The sequence below is a fragment of the Struthio camelus genome, chromosome 6, assembly GCF_040807025.1.
Source record: "Struthio camelus isolate bStrCam1 chromosome 6, bStrCam1.hap1, whole genome shotgun sequence".
Lineage (NCBI taxonomy): Eukaryota > Metazoa > Chordata > Aves > Struthioniformes > Struthionidae > Struthio > Struthio camelus.
This window is the reverse complement of record NC_090947.1, coordinates 31803505-31830149: the sequence shown is the minus strand read 5'-3', so window position 1 is coordinate 31830149 and position 26645 is coordinate 31803505. Positions and strand designations below refer to the sequence as shown.

General features: G+C 45.7%; 1 protein-coding gene across 9 annotated transcripts in view; it reads right to left on the bottom strand.

Moving 5' to 3' along the window:
- Positions 1-4848: 4848 nt before the first annotated feature.
- The window catches only part of MRAS (muscle RAS oncogene homolog), a 42504-nt gene continuing 20707 nt past the window's right edge, over positions 4849-26645 (bottom strand). For 4 of the 9 annotated variants that reach the window (XM_068948988.1, XM_068948991.1, XM_068948990.1 and 1 more), the window contains exons 3-7: positions 23310-23520; positions 13507-13660; positions 10171-10270; positions 8771-8850; positions 4849-5776 (exon numbers count right to left, since the gene is read on the bottom strand). In XM_068948988.1, coding sequence (XP_068805089.1) covers positions 5677-5776; positions 8771-8850; positions 10171-10270; positions 13507-13660; positions 23310-23502 — 627 coding nt within the window. In that variant the 5' untranslated portion in view covers positions 23503-23520 and the 3' untranslated portion in view covers positions 4849-5676. Of the gene's footprint in view, positions 5777-8766; positions 8851-10170; positions 10271-13506; positions 13661-21232; positions 21369-23309; positions 23524-26645 lie in introns of those variants that run through there. The other 5 variants (XM_068948986.1, XM_068948992.1, XM_068948989.1 and 2 more) reach the window with 3 other exon arrangements.

Here is a 26645-nt window from a genome sequence, read left to right as displayed (position 1 = left end):
GTCCTGGATTCAAAACAAATACAAAAGCTCTCCTCAAACTGCCAGGCTGCGCGCAAATGGGATTAGGTGATTTTGCACTCTCTACTCCGCACGCGTCTCTTCTGGCCATACCCATCCCTGTCAGAGATGTTTAGCCCTCAGCCCTGCCCTCGCTGCCCTGCAGGGCTCGCAGGGCTCGTGTGCTGAACATGAGCCTTCCTTTTTGCTGTCCCCCTCCCTTCCCCTGGCACTGCACACAGCTGCGATGCAGCACCCATATGTTTCTCCTGCTGCGGGAAGTCTCGGGCCATTGGCAGCTGTTGGCCTGCCTGATCTGCTGGCCACTTTCGGACTTCTTGGAGCTGGAGGGAAGCCGTCGTGATTTGCCACAGCAGTGGGAAAAATCAGAACCAAACATACCTGGCAGTGCACCTCATCTCCACTCTCTGTCCCAGGGTCCTGCACGCCCAGTGCCGTCTCCCAAGCCCGTTCTGTTGCAGGCATGTTTCAGGTCTTCATAGAAACTTGAAACTGTGTCTGTGAGATCATTTGTGAAACATTTATTCCCTTTACATGCAGGGGAGAAAAAAGTCTGCATAATATCTATGGAATCTCTTGATAGCCAAATTTTGAATTATTTATAGCCTAATTGTACAAGCGATGATACCCAAGAGAACGCTTAGTCTGCAAGATGCAATTAATGCATTATGCAAAAAGGGTGACTTCTCTTCCAGGCTTCATTTTGATGCATTGGTGGTCCCTAAAAAACAGGTGAGATCACTTTACCAGAAGAGGAGCTAGAGGATACACAGACATTTGCAACTTTCCTCAGGGCACCACTGTGAAATAGGAAAGGGTGCAAAAATCCTCTCAAAGTCTGTCTAAAGACAGGCATCCAAAGCCCTTTTAGATGCTCAAGAGAATCTCACCTGGCCTCTAGCTGCTGCTCCCGAAAGGCATAGATCTCCCATAAGTCCCGTGTTGCATCTGGAAATCCCATCTTGGAGATCTCAAAGCACCCCAAATGGCACTAGATATGCATGTGTGAGAGACAGAACTGAGCCTACATGATGCCTGGACCCAGCACACCTTCCAGCACGGGGAGGTGTTTCCAAAAACTTCAGCTCTCCCTATGTACCGGCATCCTAAGTCTCCTTGTTACTGTAGTGATGAATAAGTAGATGTAATGCAGCACCTAATACATGCACTAAAGATCCTCCTTCCTGCCCAACCTACAGCAGAACAGTAGCTTGGCCATTTAAATCCAGCTTAAGAATTGGATTTCCAGACGCGGAGGCTGTCTCTTCACTTCCATGAGTTTTTATGGCAGTTGTCACAGTGCCTGGGATGTTTCTCTACTGCCAAGCTTTTCTCAGGCCCGCCACATCATTAGTAAATAAATAGCTGAAGCCTGACATGCAAAGTAGTCCATAGGTTGTACTTCTTAAAAAACTCTTATATTCTCATGGCTGCTTAACAGAGCTCTGGGGCAATCACCTCCTTCTCAAATGCTTCAGCAGCATTTATAGTGACCATCCCTTGAAACCACCAGGGCGGAACAGGGCTCTGGGCAGTCACAATTCTGGCTCTAGGATGGGAACAACTTAAAAAAAAAAAAAAAGGTCTGAAAAGTCAGTATTACAATGCTGTCCACTCCAGGCCTAATAAAAAATGCTGCCTGCTCATTTCCTCTTGAGACTAGACACATAATACATGTCTAAGCCCCTCAGCCTATCCCAATTTACAAATTCAAGTACAGCTGTAGGTTTAAAGATTCAGCCAAAATTAATTATGACAGATTAAGGAACAGAACAACATCCTGTAACGGCCTCTTGTTAAACGGAAACATGTGATCCATGCCAAGTAATCTCAGCCTCCTGTTAAGTTCTTGCTGTTGTCGTGTTCACCATCTCTGCTGCCTCTGTGCTGAGCACCACCATCTGAACATGGGTCATTTGGACGTACCCAGACTCTCATTCAACAGCTTAGACAGTGATAGCACCGGCCTTGGTTGAGATAGGTGAGAAACGAGGTTTGTAGGCAGCCCCCCACCTGTAGGCATGGGCAGGCTTTTTTTCTTCATTCTCTTATAAGACTTTTGCGCCATTTAGAGTTGGCAGGGCAATTAAATCCTCTGCTCATGCCACCCACATCAGAGGAAAATGTAAGCAGATTTAAGCCAGATACTTTCCTTCTCTTCCCTCCCCTTCCACCCCTTTTCCTTAAGTGAGGGACAAAGGTAGATAGATAGACTACTTTGCTTGTACAATAAATGCCATACATCTCAAAAGCCTATAACAAGACAAGCTGGTGTCGTTATCCCTGCTTTACAGACAGAAGACCCGAGGGAGAAAACAGCGCTGTGATTTATCTAAGGCAATGGCACATCTGGGATGAGATCCCAGGTTGCAATTTTTTTCATAAAATTTTGAGAGGTGAAGTATGCCTTTACAAAGCCAAAACTTACGTAGCTTAAGAAAATTTTTGCGTTTGACAAAAACTGTTCAGTGCCTAACATGAAGGAAAGCCATTTGGTTGTCAAATAGAAATAACTGCAAAGTTTTATCCCCTCTCCTTCTCAACATTTTCACTTTCTTTGTAAGTATATATTGAAAATAAGATAAGGCTATGGTCCCCTCTACTTTCTAAACTGCTGTCTAGTGAAAGAGGAAATAGATTGCTCCAAGACAAGTGACTGCAGATTTACCCAGGGGCTGAAGGTGAGGCTAAGTCACTTAGACCATAAGCTTTTCAGAAAACAGGCTCCAAGCGCACGCTTATGAAATCCTTCCCCAGACCGTCCCTGACAAAAGCAGAAACGTCCCTTTCCGTTGGATATGCCATAGAAAAAGTAAGCTACCACCAGCACAGCCAGTGCTTTCTACAGAGTAAGTAACAGCGACCAGTGTCTTGCAACCCTGGTCTCAAAGGACTATACGTAGCAGGAGAGGTGCTCTTGGTTTAATAACAGACCAGGATGTGACAGGGGGAGTTAGACGGCAACAGCGTCTCTGGCCCTTCACTGCTTTGAGCGCCCTAGGCTGCTTATATCCCTCACAATGTCCATTGGAGACGTGAACCCTGCTAGAAAACACACCTTGCTCTAAACTGGTTAACACAGGAGAAAACACGCATGCTTTCCTCATTTGCCATTATGCATATTGAGTTGTTCATCTGCTCCTCTCCCCTGCTCCGTTACTCTGCAATATCTTTTAGCTGCTAAAGAAGCTGAAAAAACAATTAAGATGCTTCAGAAAAAGCAGATAATTTCTGCCATGCAGCGTCGAGTACCCAGCAGATGTGACTCAAGATACACACATGCTGTTTTCAGGCAAGTGTTCCCAATGGTTTAGATAAAAATAATAAGGATGAAAGCTTTCAGCAGAAACCAGGTTACTTTTAAGTGGAAGGGCTCTAGGGTGTATTAGCAGCCCTACCTGAAAATGTCGTCTTCTTCTTGAGTGGGGGATCCCATAGCACTAGTTGTTCATGATTAAAAAAAAAAAAAATCAAGCCAGCAGTCAGACTAGACAGGAAGGCAATACTGGGGTTAAAGCAAGTTGTTTTGGTTGTAAATATTAGATACTTTGTGATTATTACCAGAGTTTTCCAGGGCAGACAAATGAGATACCTTACGGGGAGATCTCCACCCCACGAAAGATAATGGCAAGTCTCAAGGGTCAGGACTTTACCTTTATGATTTCATGCACCACAGTTCAGTCAACAAGGAATCAATTTAGCGGGAGAAACCCTGTGATGTGCTGGCGACAAGATATTAGCTGACATAGGGTGTTGCAACTGTATTGGAGCATATGGCCCCTATCCAAAATAAGAGTCCATGAAAAATATTTTTCCAATATCCCCTTCCTAATCCATCCCCAGCATCTGTCATCGCACAAAAGAGGACGGAGACAGCGGAGACAGCGTTATGCTAAGCAGCATGTTGAGATCGCTTTAGACATTTGCCATCTTTTGGCCACGATGAAAAATGACAAATTAGGAAAATGTTTTCATTAGCTGCACTCACCTGCAAAATAATCAACCAGCTACTCCCAGTTTCCCATCATTTTACAAGGTGGCCTGGCAAGGAGTCAAGAAATAAAAGCCAGTGGCAAACAAATCACACAAGACAAATATAAACAGTTACATTTGTGATGATCCACCATCTTGAATTGACCTTCAATATCCAGTACCAGGATTTTCTGCACCCAGACACACAAATCGCAGGCATTCACACTCTGCCAATACTTTAAGCCGTGCCCATAAAGCATATTTGAATAGGATTCGAGCTGATGAAAAGCAAGTTGTTACTTTTAAAGGGGGTTGGTGACCCAGTGAATTGAGCTGATGGCTTCAGTCCAGCAGATGACAATCCATTAAATTGTGAAAAAAATTGCCACCACAATTCTTAGTGCCAGCAGAGGTGTGAAAGAAAGTGAGGCCCCTCGAGGATGTGCCTGACCGTATTTCTGGTGTTACAGATGGCAGCCTGAATCACTGCAGTGTTTTTTTTTTTGCCTTGCCTTTTCATAAGGCACAAAGATACTTAGGCGCCACTGTTTGCAGTGAAACATTTTAGATATCCTAAGCTCAGGAAGAAACGCATCCCACTTGAGCCCTTTTCAAAACACCTCTTCAAGCCACCAATTTTGGGTAAGGGGGGAAAAAAAGAAATGAAGGAAAGTTGAGCCAAAGCCCATGAACAATTTTTTTTTTTTTTTTAAGGGGGGTGAGCCTGGGAAAAGGAAAACAATTCATCGACCCGAGAGCGGCTTTGCAGGGAAAGGTTAAGGAAATAATAAAGAGGGATTTAGATCACACTGCTTTATATACAATGATGAAGGAGAAATTCAACACCCAGATGACAAATTCAGTTCAGGTTTTACTTCCTCTCGCCTCCTTTTTCACCCCTTACAGACGACATACCTTTCTCATTTGTAAATTATTTTAATTTAAATACTTCCAGGTTAACAAAACGTCTTAACTTTGACATGCCCCAACTTACAAAACAGAAACAAAAACCTCTCGACAAAGGGAAAGAAAGAAAAACCCCAGACCCCAAGCCCGAAGCTCCTTCTCCACGCCGGAGTTTACGGCCTGCGAGCTGGCTGCCCTCCAGAGTCTGACACAATGTCTGGAGCGCCCAGAGCAGCTGGGATTCATTTTCTTCCTTCACATCTATGGACTTTCATATGAAGTCGTGTTTTGGCACTGCCGCGCAAGAGAGAGTTCAGTGCGAACCAAAAAAAAAAAAAAAAAAAATCCAACCCCAGCCACGTTTCTCCCCAACCCGATGCTCACTGAGCAAACAACGAAAAAAAGGGGGGGGGGAGGCGGAAAAAAAAGAAGAGAAGCCCTTCCCCTTCCCGCCGGCATCCACACACGACTGTACCAAACAGCGGGGGCTGTTCACGGCTGCTTCTAAACGGGTCACAAGGAGAAACGCTTGCAGAGAAAACCAACGCTTGCTTTTTTTTGGTTTTTTTTTTGTTTTTTTAAATAGACGCCACGGAGGTGGCTGGAAGGAGCCGGGGCTGTGCGAGGGCGGCGCGGCCCGGCCGTGCGGTGCGGTGCGGTGCGCCGCGGAGGCCAGGCCCGGCCGGGGGCGCCCGCAGCGACGGGGCGGCGGCTGCTCAGTTCGCCTGGGGTCGGGGGGCAGGAGGGGGACGTGCGGGGGCACCCCCGGCCTCCCCTCCGTCACAAGATCACGCACTGCAGTTTGTGGGAGCCCGTGGCTCTGTCCCCGCGCCACTTGGTCTTCTTCTTTTTCTTCTGGCTTTTCTCTGGGATCTGTTGCCTGTTTTGGAAGAGGGAGAGGGAAATAAGCAGGTGAGACAGTGGCACCCACCAGGTCGGGGCAGACACCGTCCGTCTGTGTTTTTTATATATATGTGTGCGTACACACACACACACAGAGGTATCTCCACATAGACATCTCTCTCTATCTCTCTCTCCGTATTATACCTACTTATCTTCATATGCCCTTCCTCCACCCCGCGACTTCTCGCCCCGCACAGCTAAGGCGCCAACCGCCTCAGTTTTCAAGGAGGGAAGGAGAAGCCCTAAGAACTGCCAAGGCTAAAGAGAGGGCGGTGTGGCTGGAGAGGGCCCGGCGCCCCGGGCAAACGGCCGCCCGCTCCCCTGCCCGAAGGCTGCTGAACGCACCTGGCGAGCAGGGGGACTCTTGAGAAATGCCACATCATTTATCACACCGCTGTTAACGCCCACTAGGGAGGGACAGGCCGGGGAAGAGGGTGAAAGGGAAGCGCAGTGTTTAAAGGAGGGCTGGACGGCTCAGCGCTGGGTCAGATCCGAGCTGTCCTGACCCTTCTGCAACATCAGATACCCGCTGTTTTGTCTCCTCTTCCCTAAGAGCAACACGAACTGCACCGGCGTCGGGGGGTCCCCCGCACCTCTTTACACCAGCCGCTCATCTAGCCCAGAGTTGCAAATTCGACACAAAATGGTTTTGTCATTCAAACACCCAACAGGGAGTCAGTAGACTTAGATTTTATTGCAAGATAAACCATACGAGCACAGGCAGCTTCCCTGGATTCAAAGAGAGTCTAAATAGCAAACCTGAAAACTTGAATAGTTCCAAAATTGGCCTCTTCTGCCATGTAACATGCCAGACACTGAACCGTTTAGAACAAGTTACCCAGACCAGGATAAGACATAGCTGGGGGAGAAATTATTATTGCTTCCATTTGCTGGGTTTTTTTTTATAGCCTCAGCCACCAAAATGCTTGCAACAATCTGAAAAACTGAACTTTGATTAATAAGACTTTTTTCCAGCAAGTACGAAGGCTGGAGTCATAAAAAAACATGAAACAAAGGCTCAGAACTAGAAAGCAGAAATAAAAAATAATGTAAGTTGATTTGCATAAACGCCAAGCAGCAGCAAACCGTTTATAGCATTCTAGTACCGTTTTAGAGATCCAGAAAACCACATCCCTGCACACGGTCAAGATTTCTACCCTGACAGTGCTTACATAAACACAGCACTGTTGCAGCATAAAAGAGATATCAGAAAATTTGAAAGATCTGTTGGATGGACAAACACCACACTCCTTTCTGGATTACTTTCAGACAATACGGGCTCTTGCAAGAAACTAAATAACCTGGGAATGGGCCAAACGCAAGGAGCACAGATGCTGCCAACCCTGCATGAGAGTCCTCATCCTGCAGGCTCGCATGGGCTGTCAGGAGCCTCTAAATTTGTAAAGCACTCTAGAAATGACACATTTATTAGGGAGTTGTAAATTTACATTTTATTGGGTAAAGCTCACTTAAAAAAAAAAAAAATCACTGCTTGGTGGGTGATGGTTTCCTCTGACTGCAGACAGTTTGCAATGTCCACAGACCAAGCAAATTTGCTTTGCGGTAAGTGATCAGATAGCTCACACGACAGCTCTCTGCCCTCTGACTTCACCAACGTTCAACCTCTACTGAACATCTCTGGTGCCCTTGATGCCACGAAGGGTCTCATCTGGTGGGCAGAAACTTTCATGATAACTATGGAGAGAACTGAAGCAGATCACCTATTTCCGAAGTTACGGGGTGCATTTTCAAGACTTAGTGAATATGAACTTAGTGAATATGTATTATTAAATTGCTCCTTCTAGCCTGTGCCTATCTGGAGTGACATTATGTAGAAAAAGCAAAACCATCTTTTTTTGCTTGGTTTTTGTTTTTTCCAGAATAGATTGTGGTAAAAGCTTGCTGTAACACAAAAAGCAGTATCTAGCCAACTAATGCTGAGTTACAGAACAGTTGGGAAACAGCTTGGGACATTTCCAAGCCAGTTCCATAGTTCTCCAAAGATATTCTGCCCCCTGCTTTTGAGATATGTGGGAAGAGTGGGCAGTACCATCTGCTTTTGATGGAGGCTGACTCGAAGCTGTGCTAAGATATTCACAAGTACAGAAACGCTGTGAATAAATGCCTCATGGTTTAATTGCCGAGCAAGCCCCTTTGGCTGCATGATGGGGAGCAGCATTATTTTAGGTCACGTCTCTAACAGCACCTCCCCCAAAACATGAAAATTGAAGGCCCATAAAAATCTGGCAGACAAGCGGTGCCATGAAAAAAAATCTTCTCAAGGGAGACTCGAGGTTATCAGTGGAGAAGCGGAGATGTGCGTGCGGCTCCTCTCCCGAAGGGCAGGGGCAGGCCACGGCACACAATCCCGGCTCTCCTGGAAGGACGTGCCGCACTGACAGCCGTGGGAGCAGGGCTGCACCCAGACAGCAAAGCGAATTGCCAAAGCGAACAGAGGCAGCTCACGCCAAAACTGCGAACAACCCTCTGCTGTCTGAGGAGGAAACCTGTGGCTTAGCCATTAGATCATATACAACGGCTTAATTTTTTCCATTTAGCGGGCAGAAAACGTTAAATGTAACCTACAAGATTAGGAAACAACCAGTCCTTTTAACCTCAGGCAACGCAAGAGCCCAAGGCTACAAAGCTGTGAAAACCCAAATTACCAGTCCCAAGCTTTTCATGCTGTCCTTTCAAAGTTGATTGTTACGGTAAGTTTTGTAGTGCTCATTGGCCAATACGTTTTTGTCATGGCCACAAGTCAGTTCTCAAAACGCCTAGCGCTATATCTTACAAAGGTAACTAAATGTTAGTAACATCCATATGCAGAAACAGAAAAAGAAAGTTTAATAAAAGCCAGAAATCCCCACCCCCAAGCAAACCACCTCTCCCCTGCTGCCCTGAAAGCTGGCTCCTGGCTCTCCGCACTCCTGAATTATCAGTGGGCACTAACAAAGTGTTTAGAGCTTACCTTATTACCCTAACGAGATCATGGAAGGCCTTGTCAACATTTAGAGGTGGATCCTTGGCACTAGTTTCTATATATGGAATCTGAAGGACAGAAGTGAATTACAAAAGATATTAGAAACGGCTCACGTGTTTATAAGCAAACCAGTTTCAAAATGAAAAAGCCAAAGGGCTGGAAAAATTGGATGCCTAAGAGACTGGAGAAATACAGGTTTACAAAGTGTTGTCCTGACACCACTGTCAACACCTTCATGCTCACAGAAAGGTCTGCAAGTGCTTACAAAAGATAAGGAATAAGCAACATACAAAACAGCTGCTACAGTAAAGATCCATGTTTGGGGAAGGATAATCATGGACCTCATTTAGTCAGATGTTCTGTTCCACTGGGTTGTGCTTGCAGACATGAAAATAGCTGAAGGTTGCTGAAAGACTAGCACTTGCCAAAAATTCTTGCTTGCCACATTTTATTAGGACTACTGCATGAATATTTCATGACGACAATTCCCCTTTAGTGTAAAACGATCTTCTCCTTCAAAGCCTGACAGCCAGATGGGGCCTTCTAGGGTGCTTGTCCAACATGCTGGCAGATTTATAAAACTGCCTTCCGATAAGGTATTTTCATACACAGCCTTTTCCAAAGTGCGTGCATACAGACGGGTGCAGCACGTTACGCTGCTGTTGAGGTAGACCGGCTCTTACAGAAATGATCTTCCTTGGGGAGGCGAGGGAACGAGCATGCCCTGCTGAACTCCCGTTAGAAACATAGCGCAGTTTGCCGTTCAGGTACAGCAAGCTGCCGAGACGTCTCAGGCTTGTTTGCTTTTACCTTTCCATTAAGTTCCCTCTACTGGAACTGCTGTCTGCCTCTGGGTGTTCAAGACTACAGGCATTTAGAGGTGATTAGTGGAGTACTGTGTGATCTATACCAAGCTGAGACCAATTTCTTGGGCTGAACTACAGTATGAATAATGAAGAGCTAACACAGTGGGCCAGATTTATATAGGCTTTACAACCCTGTTAACTTCATCGTCTTTAACAAGCTGACTTTATATGGACAGACACCTGGGTATACCACCTAACTCCTTCCTCTGCCTTTTCGCCTTGGGAGGGTGTGCTGTCTTCCCTTCATTTTCACACCACGTGCAGACAGCCCGTACACACGGCTTCGTGATGGCACAGCTTTGCTACAGTCTGGTGTGCAGCATAGGTTCTAGTTTCAGTGATGAACTGGCCCAACAGAATGCAAGCTGTACAGCTACTGCTTTGCAGCATTTGAAACAGTAATTGCAAGCGTGTGATTGTAAGAGAAACACTTTAATTCAGCTCTAAAGGAGTAGTGAATTCACTTTCGCCATGCCTGAAATGGGACTTACAACAACCCATTAAACAATCCCACAAACTTACATTATGTTTTGTTGCCATTTCTCTTCCCTGCTCTCTGGTGATTTTCCGTAAATGCATTAGATCAACTTTGTTTGCCACCAAAATCATTGGGAAGGACTCTCTAGAAAAAAACAAAACAACAAACAATTACTAGCAGACTACAATAAAAAAATGCTCAGTGTAAGCTTCACTTTCTAACACTGCCATCATCTAACATTTTCAGCTCCAGAGATACCACGTACATATAAAGAGATATAAAGAAAGGTGAAATAATCACACGGCAGCCCGAACGCTGTGCTACAGATGCATGTTCGTGTGTTATCTGTGTGAGAAATTTACCTTGACAACTTGCGTGCATGCACACATTCACCTCTATCTGCAGGCACTTCAGGGACTTTATAGAGTTGCCATTTTTTCCACAGTCTAATAACTAAGGTCTAAGGTTCAACTGGATGAAAAACTACAGAATTAATCTGTACCTGTAAAAGGGAATTAACTTAGGCTCGGAGACAGATTTTTGGGCAGGAAAATGGGACTCTCTTACAACAGTTAAGGCTTTTGGTTAACCGCACATCTTGGCAGCTGCTAGTCATTGCCAGGTTAAGGGGTATCTTGGAGGGCCTCCTTGGGACAGCCCTTAGGGAAGCTCTGGTGAAGGAAAGGAATCGTGCTCAGCTCCTGACCACAGGAGCAGGGGAAGAAAAGACAGTCTCTGGGCACTGGCACTTTGGGGTAGGTTAAACAGGGGCAAAAAAGGTAGGATCCCCATCAGTTGTTACCCAACACAAACTGCGGGACTGGCGGTGGTCGCTGGAGGGAACTGCAGAGTCTTGCTGAGTTTCCAAACGCTATTATCTACCGTCTTCTGCTTCTAATAATAAAAAAAAAACCTGATGACCGACTGCCTTTTTGTGCCAAAAACAACTAGCTCTGTAATAATGCTCAATATTTTTGTATTAGGTATGTAAGTGATTGCCTTCAGTCAGTGCCTGAAAAGCGATCCATCTATCCACAGCACACAATGTTTAAGGCTTTCCTGATGAGGTGTGTGAGCCAGGTCCTCAGCTGATACAAATCCCGTTTACTAACTGCTAATAGTGATGGGGTCTCTTGCGATAATTGAGAGTAATTGCAATATTATTTTCTTATATTTAACTTTAAACCCTCCTAAAATGATTCCAGTGTCCTCTGCTGTAACAGAGCTTATTTTAAGGGTGAAAGGAGCAGCTGACCATACTCATTTCCATGTAAAACACGTTGCTGAGTAAGTCCAAATTTTCAGACAAAGTTTCTGTGTTATTTTTCATCGAGACAGATAGGGGCTTCATCTTCTCTCTGGCATGTTGCCCCATTGCTCTGTATTGCAGGAATATACTGTATTGCACTCTACGTTTGAGTCTCACAGTGACTTGTTCTGATAATTTGGATTTAATTTTAATACCTAAGCATTGATATACCCTGACTCTGATTATTCCGGAGCAAAACACTTGCTTGTCAGAATTCCTTGACGTCTTGCGGCTTGTGCACATTGCTACATTTAGACAGGAATCACATTCAGAGAGTAGGTCGTTTGCCTTGTTTACATCAGACATAAAACTCTGGGGGCACTTTGTTCCCTGTCGTGAGCTGTACGACTGCTAGTTGGAGAAAGCTACTACGGTTCGAAGTGTTGCTGTAATTCAGGATACAGAAAGAAAAGGGACAAAGGCTTTGAGCAACTCTGCTAAAGCAGCAAACTGCAACTCGTTTAGATGTGAAGCTGCCAAAGCTGCCTGCTACTTTTAAAACCTTGGCTACGCTCCGTTCCCAGCTAAGTCTGACAAGACGGTTTCTTGATTCACGCTGTTACTATTCCTGTGATTTGCTAAACAATCTCAGGTTTTAGACGAAGCGTTAAACACCTCGCTTTACGCGCTTCAGCCGCGCCACGCTGGGAAACAAAAACAATTTCACCAGCCTGTTTCACTTCCTGGTTCTCACATACTAGCTGTTATGTTTTTACGGGTACGAGGAGGGGTAAAAGTTTCAGTCCGAGACAAAACAATGAATAACACATCTTATTTTCATGAAGTTAGATAAAAACAACATCTGTTCGTGGCAGGTTACAGGAAACGCTGTCCTGTCGTCTTTAACTTTCAAAGCCTGATTTAACCGTGGCCCAAGCTAAGCTGTCAGCGAAGAGAGAATACCGTCACTGGCTGGGAGGCAGTCAGAGTGACTGACGTTTTTGTTCATTTAGATCAAATCAGAGGGTGGGTTTTCCTTTACTTTTCACCCTTGTGGGCTCCGCTTTGGATGCTTTACTGGAAGAGCTGTCGGCTGTGAACCTCACATGATACGAGTCCACCCTTCCTGTAGGGAAGTTATTCAGAACCGTGAAAGGAAGCCAGCAACGAGGACTGAACCCTCTGGTGGCTTTTCTTGATGACTTCCATAATTAAAAGCCATTATGAACGGAAAAACTAAGTGTTTTAAAGCTGCAGATATATAAGGGCTTAATTCACACTCCACCCAGTCAGGCTAGATTCATCTCTTGAACTGGGATGGGAAGAGGGAGTTATCAACCAGATAAAACCCTTGAGTATCCTTTTCAGCCTGCCATGATTTAACTTCCAGCACTACCTTCTCCCACGTGATCCCCAAGGAGAGGAGCAGGCTACACGTCTTGCTTTTTCCCCAGTCATGCAGAGATGAACGTTACAGCTTATTCATTCACTGAAAACGGATGCTAAACAGCACAGTGAGTTAACTACACTACGCTCCAATTAAGAAATACAATTTCTCCTCTGTTGGCCTTTGACTGACAGGAGCTGTTTTCCCCCTTGAAGAAGTTTGCTTGCAGCCCCATATCATGTAAGGCCTTTTAAGGTTTGTTTGGCATATACTGAAGCCAGGGAAACCGAGGGTGCTGCCAGGACACACAGAAAGATCGGGCCTGAGTAAACACTTGCTGACCCTCTATGGGAGTTTCCTAAGTGGCTGTGTTGTGCCCAGAGCATCACTCTTCCTTACTCAGAGCCAAACTGGTCCCCTTCAAAGGTGTGTTATCTTCCTTTTTCACATGACTGTTACAAACACTCTGGCTGGAATTTTTCCCTTCCAATACCGTTTTCACTTCATCAAAAGGCTCTACTGAACTCATCCATACAGAAAGCTCTAAGCTTATCAGAGAAGGTAAAATATTTCTTATTCCTCGTATGTAGGTCTGAAAACCAGAGCATGGAGCATGCAAGAGTTTGTCCCAGGACACTCAGCAGGCTGAAGGCAGAGCAAGACACGGAAACCCCCCCGATGCTGCACTGCTCCCAGAGTTGCGGGAATGGGGGGTGAGGGAGCACCGTTGTCTGTGGCACCCACCTGTCTTTGACTCTGAGGATCAGCTGGTGGAACCGGTCCACGTGTTCGAAGCTGGCCTTGTCTGTGACGGAGTAGACGATAAGGAAACCATCTCCCGTCCTCATGTACTGCTCCCGCATTGCGCTAAACTCCTCTTGGCCTGCAGTATCTAGAACTAGGACAGAAAAAATGAATGTTTTTAGTCACTGTAAGAAACTGCAGCTGCTGTCACTGCTCTGTGTCCTACATCACCTTTCTGCCTCCACTTGGCTTGGTCCTATTGAAGGCTGCAAGATTTGAGGAAAGCAAATTAGACAGACAAGCTGATTTCTCATTACAAAGTGACAAGTGCCTCCCGATCCCCATGCATCACTGCGTCATCTATGCTAGGAATTAGCAGAAAGGAAGAGGACCACGTGGATTTTACTTTCATTCAAAGTACCAAAAACCGACCACTGAACTTGGGGAGGGAGTTGTTCCTCTGGCAAGATATGGAATATCTTGGAGTCCTTGGTCTTGTCCTCTTCCGGCTCTCTCTGATCCCTGCATGGAAAAACCCAAGACTGGAAGAGTAAATGCCAGTTTAAATAAAAGGGACAATCTATAAACTGTGTGGTGCAGTACAGCTAGGAGATAACCTGGAGTAATACGGACATGTATTTTCCCTTTCTTAATGCCTGGATATTATTTCCACACAATTCTGTGCTTCCAGAGCAAGATGGTAGAGCCTTGAGGGACTCCCCTACACACCTAGTCCCAAGTTTTATGTTTATATTCAAAAGCTAGTTAAAAGAGAAGGAAAAGCTTTAAGTGACTTGTTTATTCGATAGAGCGGACGTGTTTTTGTGCACTGGCTTGCGTTACAGGGCGGCCAGTGGTGATGCCTAGACCTAGAATCAAATTTCCTAAACGCTCCCAGATGGGGTGGCAACCCAGATGGATAGTAACTGTTCCCCAGTGAATTAACCTCTTCTCTAACGTGACCCTAAGCACCACTTCTCCATTCACTGCCTAGCCAGGGTCCCACCAGCTACAGCATGGGCCACATCCAAGAGAAGCTACACCTGCCTTCTGGATAAATATCGCATACAGGTGCACATTTTCGATGCCAGTTCTTGGGCCCCAGCTTAGGGCAACTCCAGAATTTGGCTCACAGAAGGAGGGTGGAAAAGACTACAGGAGTTATCAGCTTAGGCTATTCCAACACAAACAAGGTGTGAACTCGAAATGTATCGGCTGCTCTGAAGTAAATGTCCGTATACATCACTGCATCCTAGAGGCAAATGCAGGATCCTCTGGAAGACCTGGAATGTTTTCACTTCCCAACCTGTTGGGAAGGCCAGGAAAACTGTTTCCACCTCTGCTGTAACAACCATATCGTAGCATCTGCTGCCCACAAGCATCAGGGAAAGCCCAGGGAACTGGTGGATTGAGACCGTGCGGCAGGCGAGTACTGCTGACAGAGCAGCACAGTTCCACGCAGGTTTTTCTAGTCTGAGCAGGTCCACAGTAGTAGCAAGATGCTCCCTGTATGGACGGGTACTCAGGCTGCCTTGATTTCCAGATGAGGCCAGGATAAAGCCCACTTTGCTGCTGGTGTTGCTTGCTGAATCAGCACACATGGCTGACCATGCTGACATGCCAAAAATACCGTACCCAACAGTACGCCCCATGACCCAACCCACGCTCTAGTTCTGCTGTCTAGAGGAAAGACAGCTACGCTGGAGGACTTGGAGACTGTATTTTGTGATGGCCAACCCTCCAAAACCTTCACTGCATCCATTTGTCTCCCACAGCTGTTTTGTCGTGAAAGGCTGTTTCCAGGATCCTCTGCAATGAAAAGAGCTTCTAGACTTTGGGCTTGCCTGTTGAGTAGCTGAACTTTCTGGAAAGGCAGGGGTGTCATTTTGTAGCCCTTCATGCTGCTCCACTCCTCTAAACTTAGGGAACAAGGCTCTCAGCTCAAGGGCATACCAAGCTATCCTTAAGGACTGTACAAAAAAGAGGAAAAAAAGAAAAAAGAAAAGAAAAAAAAGAAAAGCAACCCAAACACACTGCTTGTGCTGGCGATTTTCTATGCCCTGGGCAGACGAGCTACCCTGGAATAAGGCCAAGACTGTGTGGCTAGGATGGAAGAGGAAATTAATCCTTCCTATCCACCCAACATGTAAAGAGAGGTTGGGTTGCCCTCATCTGACTCTTGCCCCAGCTGGAAGCAACATCAGGGCGCGGCTGGCAGGTCTCCAAGCTGGCACCAGGCTCCCGTCCCTCTCCAACGCCCATGCACAGCCTCTGGTGCTGCTCCTGCTGTCTACGGTCCTGCTGGGGGAATCTGTCCGACTCCCTGTGAAACATCGGAAGGGCACCCAGCTCTCCCATTTCTATTGCACCCATTGACCCAACCCCAGCTCCTGCCCCTCCATAGTTGTCCCCCCTCCCCCACGAGACGGTAGGGCCTGGGCACTGTGGTCTGCAGTTATGAGGGCTCTGGGGGCCGTGTGAACACCAGACTGACAGCACGGGGCTGTGCTCCTGCCTCTCCTGGATGTTTGCCATGGCATTGCACTAAACACAGGCAGAGCTGCTGCATCAGCAGCTGCTATTTAAAGAGAATTCACTTACAGCATTCATAGAAAGGCAAGCAAGCCCAGGCAGCATTCGGCAATGGCACTTTGGAAATAAAAGAAAAAGGCATGCAATGGTGAAGGCTGGTTATTCATTGGAATAGGTTATTCATTCCTGGATAAGTTAGTCACCCCAAAGTTAAGGGTCACGGGGCTGGCCAGAAAAGGTCTGTGCTTTAACTTTCAGCATGCTCTTCTAAAGATGAAAAAACACAATCCTAACAGTTCTGTGCCACGCAAATTGGGAAAAAATTCAGGGAGAGGAGAGAGTGATCTGGATCCTTTGTACGCAGGATGGGACCACATCCTGGAAAGCATCAACTCTGAAAAAGGGTCAGATGCAAGCAGCTTTACTTGAACTCCCAGTGTAATCCTGTGGCATAAAAGCTTCTGTAAGATTCCTGCACGTGGAAATGGGAAAGTAGCAAGCAGAAACGAAGTCTATTTGGCTTCCCAAAGGGGTTAGAAGATTTGGGATTTTAGCCAGTATTCACCTTCTTTCAAAATTCCAGCTTCTACAGATTGTATGCCAGAAGACAGAAAAATCATGAACAGAGAAAAACCTGGTACTTTTTAAAATTAGCAGTTGCCTCTTACTGGCAGTTGCCACACTAGCAACACATAAAAGCCAATACAGAAATAAGCCTGGAACAAAGCACAGCAGGTTTCCCCCTGCCTCATTCTTCCAAGAACTGAAATCAAATTCATAGACTGTGTAATATACAGAAAAGGACTTCCAACAGCAAACTTGGTTAAGTTCCCACAAACTTGACCAAAGAGGAAGTTAGAAGGCACATTAAAGAAAGTGTTTGGGTGAGCAGTGAGGAGAGAGAAGCCAATGGCTATGTCTGATGCAGGAATGAGGGCAATGGAAACTTCATTTTACAGAGCTATCATGCAATCAGTTGGAGAATACACTGCAAGCAATTAGGCTAAGAGCGCCCAGCACTGAAGTCTCTGGCTTCGTGGGTAAGAGGCTGCTGAGCAACAAGACAGTTTCCTTTTCCACTTTTCAGTGGATGTGACCACAACTGTTGTGATGAACTCTACCCTAATTGAATCCTGCCCCATTAGAGCTTTACACCCCATTTTCCTCTGAATCCTGATGGGTTAGGCAAGAGTTTGGCTGCTTACAGAAAGCACTTCCAGGCAGACGCGGCAGCCTTGGAATCGCTGTGGCCCAAAACAGAAGCACTTTGTGCTTCCAGGTACAAATGTTTTTTACGTGGCACTGTCTCTGTAAGTGAGAGCACTCTGAGCACCCGTCCAGGGAACACAGACATGTAAACTTAAGCCGAGGGCAGAGACATATTCACTAGGAAATCTAAAGCACAGCACTACTTTTTCTAGAGTGTCGGGTGGATAGGTAAGTTCAAATTCAAAAACAGCCTTCTCACCCTTAAAAGGGGAGTTCAGATCTGGTTGTCCAGGCAAGTTCCTCTTCTCTTTTCATATGCAGGTGACATTCCTTCCTATGCCCTTAACTTTACACTGGTGGAGAGCTACGTATGCAGATCACCTCAAGAGAGCATCTCTACTGCCCATGGCATCCAAGGAGCCAAAGACACCCAGAAAAATATTGTAGGTTAAACACATTTTGCATCACTCAGCCCTTGGGCTTAACAGCCTGAGTCTGAAGCCAGTGGCCCACTCCAAGAGGGGACTTGCACATTACTACAGCCAGTCGTGAAAGCGGCTCTTTATGCTGCTCTCCGAGAGCCTTGCCTTTCGGCACCCAGAAACATGGCTGTGCCCCACAGAAGGTCAGGGCCAGGAAGCAGTTGTTTGTGCCCACCTCGATCTCATGCTCTGAAAAACAAGTATGATGGGCATAACTTGAGTTTTGCAAGCAGAGCTGGATGGTAGGCACTTTCTGCTTTCTCAATGACGTCTTAATGTGAAATACAGAAAGAGTCCCTGGAGCAAAGAACAGAACTAGGAATGTGCCACTGTCAGGGGAGCGCTGTCATCAGAGGCTCACCGAGCCAGACTCCTCTTGGCTTTTTTGCTCTCTGAATCTTGCTTTTCTTTCTGCGCAGCAGCTCTGCTTCAAAAGGTGGGGCTGGAAAGAAACTCCATTCCCAGCTATCCTGCAGCTTGGCAGTTAAGGTCAAGTGAAAACTTGACAGGAATTGACAAGTCAGTGCAAACACTTTTAAGCTGAGGAAGGCTATCACCACAGTTTCATCCTCCTGGACCTGTGCCCTGATGAGGAGCTCTGTGGGAGAGGGCAGCCTCCATGTGCTTTGGCTGAGGAACTGGTATTGTAGGTGCCGAGCAGATGGGGTGCAGGGGGCTCCAAGTTATAGTCTATATTCCCTGTACGCTGAATCACCCCCAAGACGTACTGGAGGTCCCTGTACCGTGAGCAAGGAGAGGCAAGTGCTTGGTCACTCTGATGCCGCTGGCTCCTTTGCGGATACGGCCACACTGCCCTTGGCATGTGAGCCCTCCACAGGGAAAAGCATGAGATGGGGAAACACTAGCGCTTTTGTGAGCCCTTGTTCTATGCCCTAACTAAATACACTGATGTTATAACATGGAAAACCCAAGTACTTGAATTCTTGCCCTTTCTTTAGGGAAAAGGAAAAGAGGGGCCTTCAGAAGAGAGACTTCCACATCAATAAACAGAAAAAAGATGCAAGTCCTTAAAGGAGTTCTTTCTCTAACAAAGGGCAAGTATTCAAAGCCTTGTGTTTTCCATGTTGCGACATCAAAATTTTCCTGGCAGGAAAAAACCCCCCACAACCCAAATTAAAAACCCTCTTTCAAGGTTGCAAAATCCAAACAATTAAGAGAGGGAAAACACTGTACGCACAAATAAGAGAATAAAATGCGAATTAAGTTTATACTTTTAATTCTTTCAATGATGCCACCCAAAGTTTAAAGAGAAAAAAAGAAAGCAAGCCGCAAGCCAATCATCTGCCTGTGAGTCTAAAGTGACCTTTGATCTTCCTCTGGCCCTCCTGGCTGAACTGTTCCCAAGCTTCTTGAAGAGAAAAGTAAAAAAGCTGGCAGCCTGTCCTGAGATGACTAGCAGCAGAAACCCTCTGCTGAAAGGGATACATGAAAGACTTAGTGGAAAGGATGAAGAGTGAGAGCACAAGAGGAAGGATTAGCACTTGCCATTATTCCCAGGGTGTGAACAACAGCACTGTGCAGGTCCAGCCCAGTACAAGGACACCCAAGGATTATGAGAGGAGCTCGGACAGAAGAGGGATGAGAAATAAAAAGGAAAATTGAAGCTCAGTAGTAGGAAGAAAACTTCTAGGAAGTGAGATGAGCTAGAAATCAGACTAATGCAAGAAGTCCCCATGACTAGACCACACAGAGGAAAGGTGACTACACAGATCAACAAGCTGGTTTTCAGGCAACTGACCAGTTTCACCTCTTTAATTTTAAACTGTCTCAGCAGCAGGACTAGAATTTGTGGAGGAGGAAGGGGAGATGTTGCATCTAACTCATCCTTGGGGGGAAGGAAAGGGAAGAGGAGATTGCAACCTCCTTTCACCCAATCCACAGGTACAGTTGCTTGCTTCCCCTAGCAGACGCTGCTGGAAATTTTAGAGTCAAATCCTTACCTGGGATCAAGTGGCACAGCTCCGCTTACAGCTAAGCATTCGGCCCTGAGCGTACATGGGGGTAGAAGCTCAGTCTCACCAGGTCAAGCCCAATTCATCAACAAGCCCAAGGCATGCGTTAGCGGCCTTTTCGTAGTCTCTTCCCTTCCTCTGCCTCACCACCTTTTTCTCTGTCTATGGCTTGTGAACTGTAAGAAACTTTGAACCATTAGGAATTTTTGCCATATTAATGTATTCCACTTGAGCTTCATACTCAGATTAATAATTCCAGACTGGCATTTTGCAGCCACGTAAAAAGAAATTCTCTGCTAATTGCCAAGTTGGCCCACACACAGAAAGCAGTGTACAAAATTAATGATAGCAACTCAACTGAAGCAACAGCTAATCAAAGCAGATTAACCCTAGCACCCACTTAATTCTGACCTGATGCATCTATACAGCACCTGCGTGCGACTGCATTTAACCAAGCACATCACCATGCTAATTTCAGTAAGAACAGCAGGAAATAACACATGCAGAGAAAATTGGAGGCTGATCTTAAAGCCTTGGTGGGGAGGCAGCATCCTAAAAATCGAGGGCTAGCCATGAACTGCCTGTGCATCCCTCATTCAAGTGAAGTGCCCTGTTCCACTCCGTGATACTTGCCCTCCAAACGCTGCAACGACAGTCTTATAAAGCTCACCTAAGACCACCAATAAAGCTTTTTTCCATTCAGTAGCCTGTATAGTTTTGGACTTGAACAAGCCAAGCATTAAATCTCACTGTCTTTCGGGAGGCAGGGAACTATTATAGACTTTTTGATAAGAAAATAGAGACCTGCCCATGTCAGAGAGCAAATTCATAACAGAGGAGTTTGAATTCAGATTTGGCTCCAAGGTCTAAAATCTGAAATAAAAGCCCATTCTATTTAAGTCTACTTTCAGTGAGAGATTTCAGCAAAGGAAGAAAATGCAAGTCAAACATTGCATCTTGCGGCCGGTTAGCGCTATGGAATAAGGGTGGGTGGAGGTCTTTTTGGAGAGAAGCCAAATGCTTTATGCAAGCTGGCTAGCAAAGGTTTTTTACAACATAATGCTGGGATGCTATTGCAGATACTAAATGCTAGAGTTGCTTTGCAGAGAACTGCTCAGCTAGCAGCCTGGAAGAGGGTGGACTGTGTTTTCTTTTTCTTAATCACGTTGTTGGATGCTGATGGCATTTGTTTTCTTTTATTACTATTTCTGCAAATCTAGAAACTTACGAAGCCCCTCACACTATATCCTCACTTGGTAATCTCATCTTCTGAGCTAGGTCCTATTTTGGGGGCAGAGAGGGTGAGGCAAAAGGTTCTTTCGGTTATTCCCTTTTCTTCTCCCCATCAACCATTGGAAGAATCATGTCTGCAAAGGATTTGACCATAAAGGACAACTCAAAAGTCTAGTATTTACCATGATGCATCTTTATGTTTCCCATCATATATCTCCCTGATTTTGTATCATAAATGACTCATGCAACCATGTGCAGCCACGGCAAGAGCAGCTGCCGGAGTATATGGTGACTTACGAGAACAGGACGAGATCCAAAACCATGAGATCCAATACTCTGACAGAGAGCTGTGGCAAAAGACACATGTGATAGTCAGTCTTTCTGCCCTCTTTCTACTGGGCAGATGGTAAATGATCATATTGTGTCCCAAACAAAAATGTTCCCTTTCCTTGAGTAAACAATCAAATTGAGATTGTTCTAGGTCTCATGAAGTAGAAAAGAGAAGGAGAAACTGCAGTTTTACTTTTATGGCTGCAAGACATCTGTGGGAACAAGAACTCTGAAATTCAGAGAGATTCCCAGCATGCCATTCATGGCCGCGACTGAATTCAGTACGGCCTGAGTAGAGCCATTAAACTCTGAGTAAAAGAAAGGCTTTTTCATTAAAACAAATGGTTAAATTTCTGCTCCTTGGAAAAAAGCTTCTTTCTCCACTCCCACCTTAAGTCATTTCCCTGCCCCCCTTGAACAAACAAGAATTCCAAATATTCAGTTAAAGATGCATTTTTTTTCTTCCAAATCATCTACAACAAATACACTGTTTTGACCAACACCAGCGTGAACAGCAGCTGGTAACCTTATATCAGAATATGAGGCACACCAGCAAAGACAAAAGTTGTTCATTTTAGAGGGCTGGATTCTGGACTAAAGAGACATATATGAAAGGGATTTCATTTATAGTAGGATCTGTTCTTTCTTTGATACAATGCTGACATTTAAAAAATAAAATTACATAGATATTTTACATGCGGTGGTTAATTGAGAACTGCTGTCACTGATGCAGATGACACCAGGCGACACATTTAGGCACCAATTTTGCAAACATTCTCTCATATCAGTGATCAACTACCAACATATTTAAGTGAATAAATATTGGCAGGGTTAAAGGTTTTTACAATACTGAGTTAAGGCTGTTCTTTACAGACCTTGGAGGGACATTTGTACTCACTAAACAGTTCTGGTCAGTCTGTCTCTTGCAGCAAAAATTAATAAGCTGCAGTTTCAAGGAATATAGACTTTCCTCCCTCATCTGCCTTTTTTTTTTATTTAAGAAAAAGTTGATGATTTTTCTTCATAGAATCAAAAGATCCTGCGTTACAGCAGCACTCCAGGCTGGTATCCTTCGTTTGTAAATGAAACAGAAGTGTAACTAGATATGAAAACATCAGGCTTGAATGATGGAATGTAAGAGGTGTTACAATTCTTCACTATCAGTGGATAACGGTTTTGATTAAATGTTCTTTCTGGTTATAACCCGCATTCAGTTATCCACTTACTGTTATTTCCCAGGGGATAAGCTTAACCACAACGAAGCATCATTAGCAATAGCCACCTCAAAGCAGTATAACTCTTCTGCTGTGGATACCTCCCCCAAATGCCATTTGCAGCATGGTGCTGGTGCACAGACCTAGTCTACAGTTTGTGTCGGGAAGTTCTCAGTTTGCAAAGCTGTGGGGTGGTTGTTTTCAAGTGAGGTGTAACTTGCTATGGTGCAAACAGCAGATCAGCAACTATATTCTAACAAGAACTGGGAGAGTTTCTCAGCAGACTGGTGCAGTGAACCAAATTCAGGATTATTCAAGAGGAGAAAGCATAGATTTAAGAAGGAATGATACCATATTTTCCTTCCTCCTAGTGCTGTTCAAGCATAGGGCAGCCTCCCTTTGTAGGTGAGCTGTTACAGAGGAGATGGCCAGAGCGGCACAGAGCCTGTCTACATAGCCCTACCTAACCCTTTTTATTAACTGCAGAGGGTTGAAAGAAGCAGCCCTTGGTCGTTTTGAAGACTGACAATATACTGTGAATTCAAGAAGCCTGGAAACCACCATGCTAGATGATCTACAGGCTTTCATGCTCCCGCAAGAAGAAATATTGTGCAGAACTGGAACCACCACCTCTGGAAGCAGAAGCTGTACTGGAGGCCAGCTGCAAACCAAACCCAGCAGCTCATGGGACCATCTGCACTAAAATTCCCGAGAGCCTACCATGGACCAGGAGGACCACAGCAGCACAACATGGTGTAAGAGGCACCGAGGTCTATTTGTGCTTGTGTGCAGTTAGAAGGGAAAGAGTAACATGAGAAGAGCTTGCTCACCATCAAGAATTGCCCATTGCCCATCTATTTCAGTGTGTTTCAGGTAGGAATCTTCAATAGTCGGGTCATAGTCTGGCACAAAAATCTTCTGGAAAAATTGAATGGTGAGAGCGCTCTTCCCCACACCACCGTCTCCGACCACCACCAGCTTGTACGTGGGGAGGTTCTCGCTGGGAACAGCACTTGTAGCCATGCTTCCAGTATGTTAAACCTGCTGGAGAAAGAGATTGTCTCAGATCATTCAGATTGTCTCAGATCATTCAGTGGCAATGAAAAGATGGCAATTCACACAAGGCGATCTTTTCACCTGGGGCTAGAACGAAGCGAGTATGCCAAGGCAAGGCACCAGGGTTTATCCTGTCTGGTCTTGCACTCTGACATTCACAGTCCTTTTGGACAGGAGGGGCAGCATCTACGCTCCCAACCACTGCTACCATAACCCAGAGAGATTACTTCTAAGAAGTGCAGATGGCCTCGCTGCTGTGGCTTGTTTACTCCTGACCCTGTCTACAGGGATTACTAATTGCCACCACATGTGCGTGTGGAAGCTTTATCATCTGAATACCTTTCCTATAGGGACTGGGCCGACACAGCCACGCCAAAAATCACGCCGGGTCAATGCAGCTGTCAAGTTCCAAATAATTTCCAGTTGCCAGCGGCTGAATCCCATTGAGAAGCTCGAACGGTGCTACTCTTCACTGCTTAACACAGTGTACAGCAAACATTAAATAGAGCGTTACACTCTGGGGCCGGGCTGCTGGGTGCCACATCTGCACACAGAACAGGCTGTGATAAATGAAACTGGAGCTAAAGGCCTGGTCCAGACTCTTGCTGACAGACAAAAATGCACTTAGCTTCTCTCTTGTTTTAAAGTTTGAGAAACAAAAACAAGAAACATGCACAACCGGCAGCAGGCCAGGAACTACAGGTGTTTTTTGTTTCCCCCTCCTCTTTTTTCTCTTTCTCTGTCTTTTTTTTTTTTTTTTTTTTAAAAAAAAAAACACTACACTGGCAGGAAGGCTGGCTTTGTGGCTATGATACAGCCATGCAAGTCAGGAGATCAGCTTCCCCTGCAGCGTGGTCACAGATTCCCTGTCATTTCGGGTAAACCACAGAGGAACTGCTTCTTTAAAGAAAGAAGAAAAATACACCGGGTGCAACTGGACACTGACACTTGGGTGCGTGCACACCCCAGGTCTGCGCGCTGAGAAAGCAGAAGAGGCAGCCGCTTGCTGAACTGGCTGTTTCAGCATTCAATAACAGCGACTGCTTATTCAAAATAAAGTCTGGCGAGCAGATTTGTATGCAGGCTGGGAAACACAGCTCTTCTGCCCTCCTGCCACGCACAGGCGCCAACGATGCTTACTCAAATCACATAGGAAATGGGTGGCCATCTCCAAAATTTTGGTGCCCGTGCCATTTTCCATTCCATTCACAAACATCCACCCCAGTTCGGAAGATTCTGAAAAGGCTCAGAAAAGGCCAATTCATTTCCTTTGTATCAGCTTTCTTTAGGCACACCTTGCAGTGCGGGCAGCAGCTCGGGACGATACTCCTGCAAGCAGAAGCCTGTCCGCCAGCACCTGCCACGATCCATTCTGGTTTCGCTGGAGACCTCCCGGTTACCCTTCGCTTCGCATTGCAAATTCTTGCTTGGGTCAAAGCTGACAGGTGGCGGCGAGAACTGGGCTATTCTGGACTATTTGCTCCCGGGAGATGAGCTGACTCAGGGCGCGAATGACCACAGGACACTGAGCCAGCTGCCTGCGTGGCTGGACAGACCGCGTGGTGCAGTCTCCCAGGCATGCTGCGAAAGCGAGCAGCCGCTCCCCATGAGCTGCCCTGGCCCATGATGCCCTCTCTCCTTTTCGAAGGAGGGAACAACTAATATCACACATTAAATTGGGGTAGCGAGGAAATCAGAATCCACTGTGCTGGAGGGAGCGCTTCCCACCTCCACAAAGCTGTCAGCGTCCTGACCTCTATCGCCACTACCCCCCACAAGTCTTTCGAGGTCTTCCTGGTAACTGCAGGGGTTTTTCTTCATTAAAAACTCGTAAGTTTTTCAGTTTCAGAGATCACCAAGAAAGGCCCGTGCACTCAGTGGTGCACGCTGGCTCAGGAGCCATGGTGGCAGGACTGGTGCACGCAGACCACGGACTAATCCCCTTTCAGCCTACAGTATAGCAAAACCATTTTTCCAGAAATTGTTCCATTTTGATACTTGATAAAGAAAGCATTTAACTCTGTTTCCAAAAAGGCACAAAAACCAGCGTGAACCACCTTTTGAAAAGAACATAACCCCGCTGATGGTTTGATTCCACATAGAAGAAGAAATCTGATCTCAAAAGTTTAGCTTCTGGTCTCTCTAGTCCCTTCCTTCCAAATCACTATTTCAGACTAATCCAAATTATTGAACTATAAAGATACTTTTCACCTGGGGGTCCTAGTTTCCCTGTTCTACAGGAAACCCCCATCCCTTGAGAAACGGCTTTTCATGGTCATTTCTCAGCTCTACTAACCAGCTTTTCCCTCGCAACACATACATTCCCATCCATGCGGGCAAACACAAGAAAGGAGACAAAATAAAAGTAGCTGCCAACATTCAGATTTGAGCTTACCTTTTACTTAGGGGGAAAAAGATCACCTCAGGCCAAAACAGCCCAAGGAATTCTAGCCACAAGCCCAAAAGACGCCCGCCCGAAATATCCAGTGTCAGTAGTGACCTGAAGCTATATAATTACCTGAAGCTACTATAATCACACTATTGACAAGCAGCACACAACTCCTGGAGTTACATTCCCAGCTATAGTCACAGTTCGATGCCGAAACACAAAAACCCCTCAACTTCTTAAATGAGGGAATCTCTTCTCCTCCCTTCTCCCCAGCACCATGTTATGTATGATAACAAGATACAGCTTGTGCCCAAGGGACTTTTGCAAATATAGGAATAACTTGCAGAATGCCTAATCCATACGTTGTGCAGGTTGAATGCCTTGACCTCCAGTTAAGATCATGTACTGGTCACTTCTCCTTGAACTGAATTTAAAGGAACTCTTTGTTTTTCCTGTAAACAGAAAACCCTGTAAGAGTGAGAAAGAAGGTTATCACAGAGGTGAGATCACTGAGGCTGTTAAGAACTGCAAAGTCTCTTGTCCAAGTTGAGACAGGTCAAAATTTTCAGAGCAAGAAGAAACGTCATCAAGTCACCTTCTTTCTAAACTGTCTTTGAAGAAATTGTTGAGAACAGCATTTCCATGGCAAGCAACAGCAGCTGGACCAGGAGAAGGAGGCAAGGCATGAGCTGACCTCCCCACCCAGGTTATTCAGTGCCTC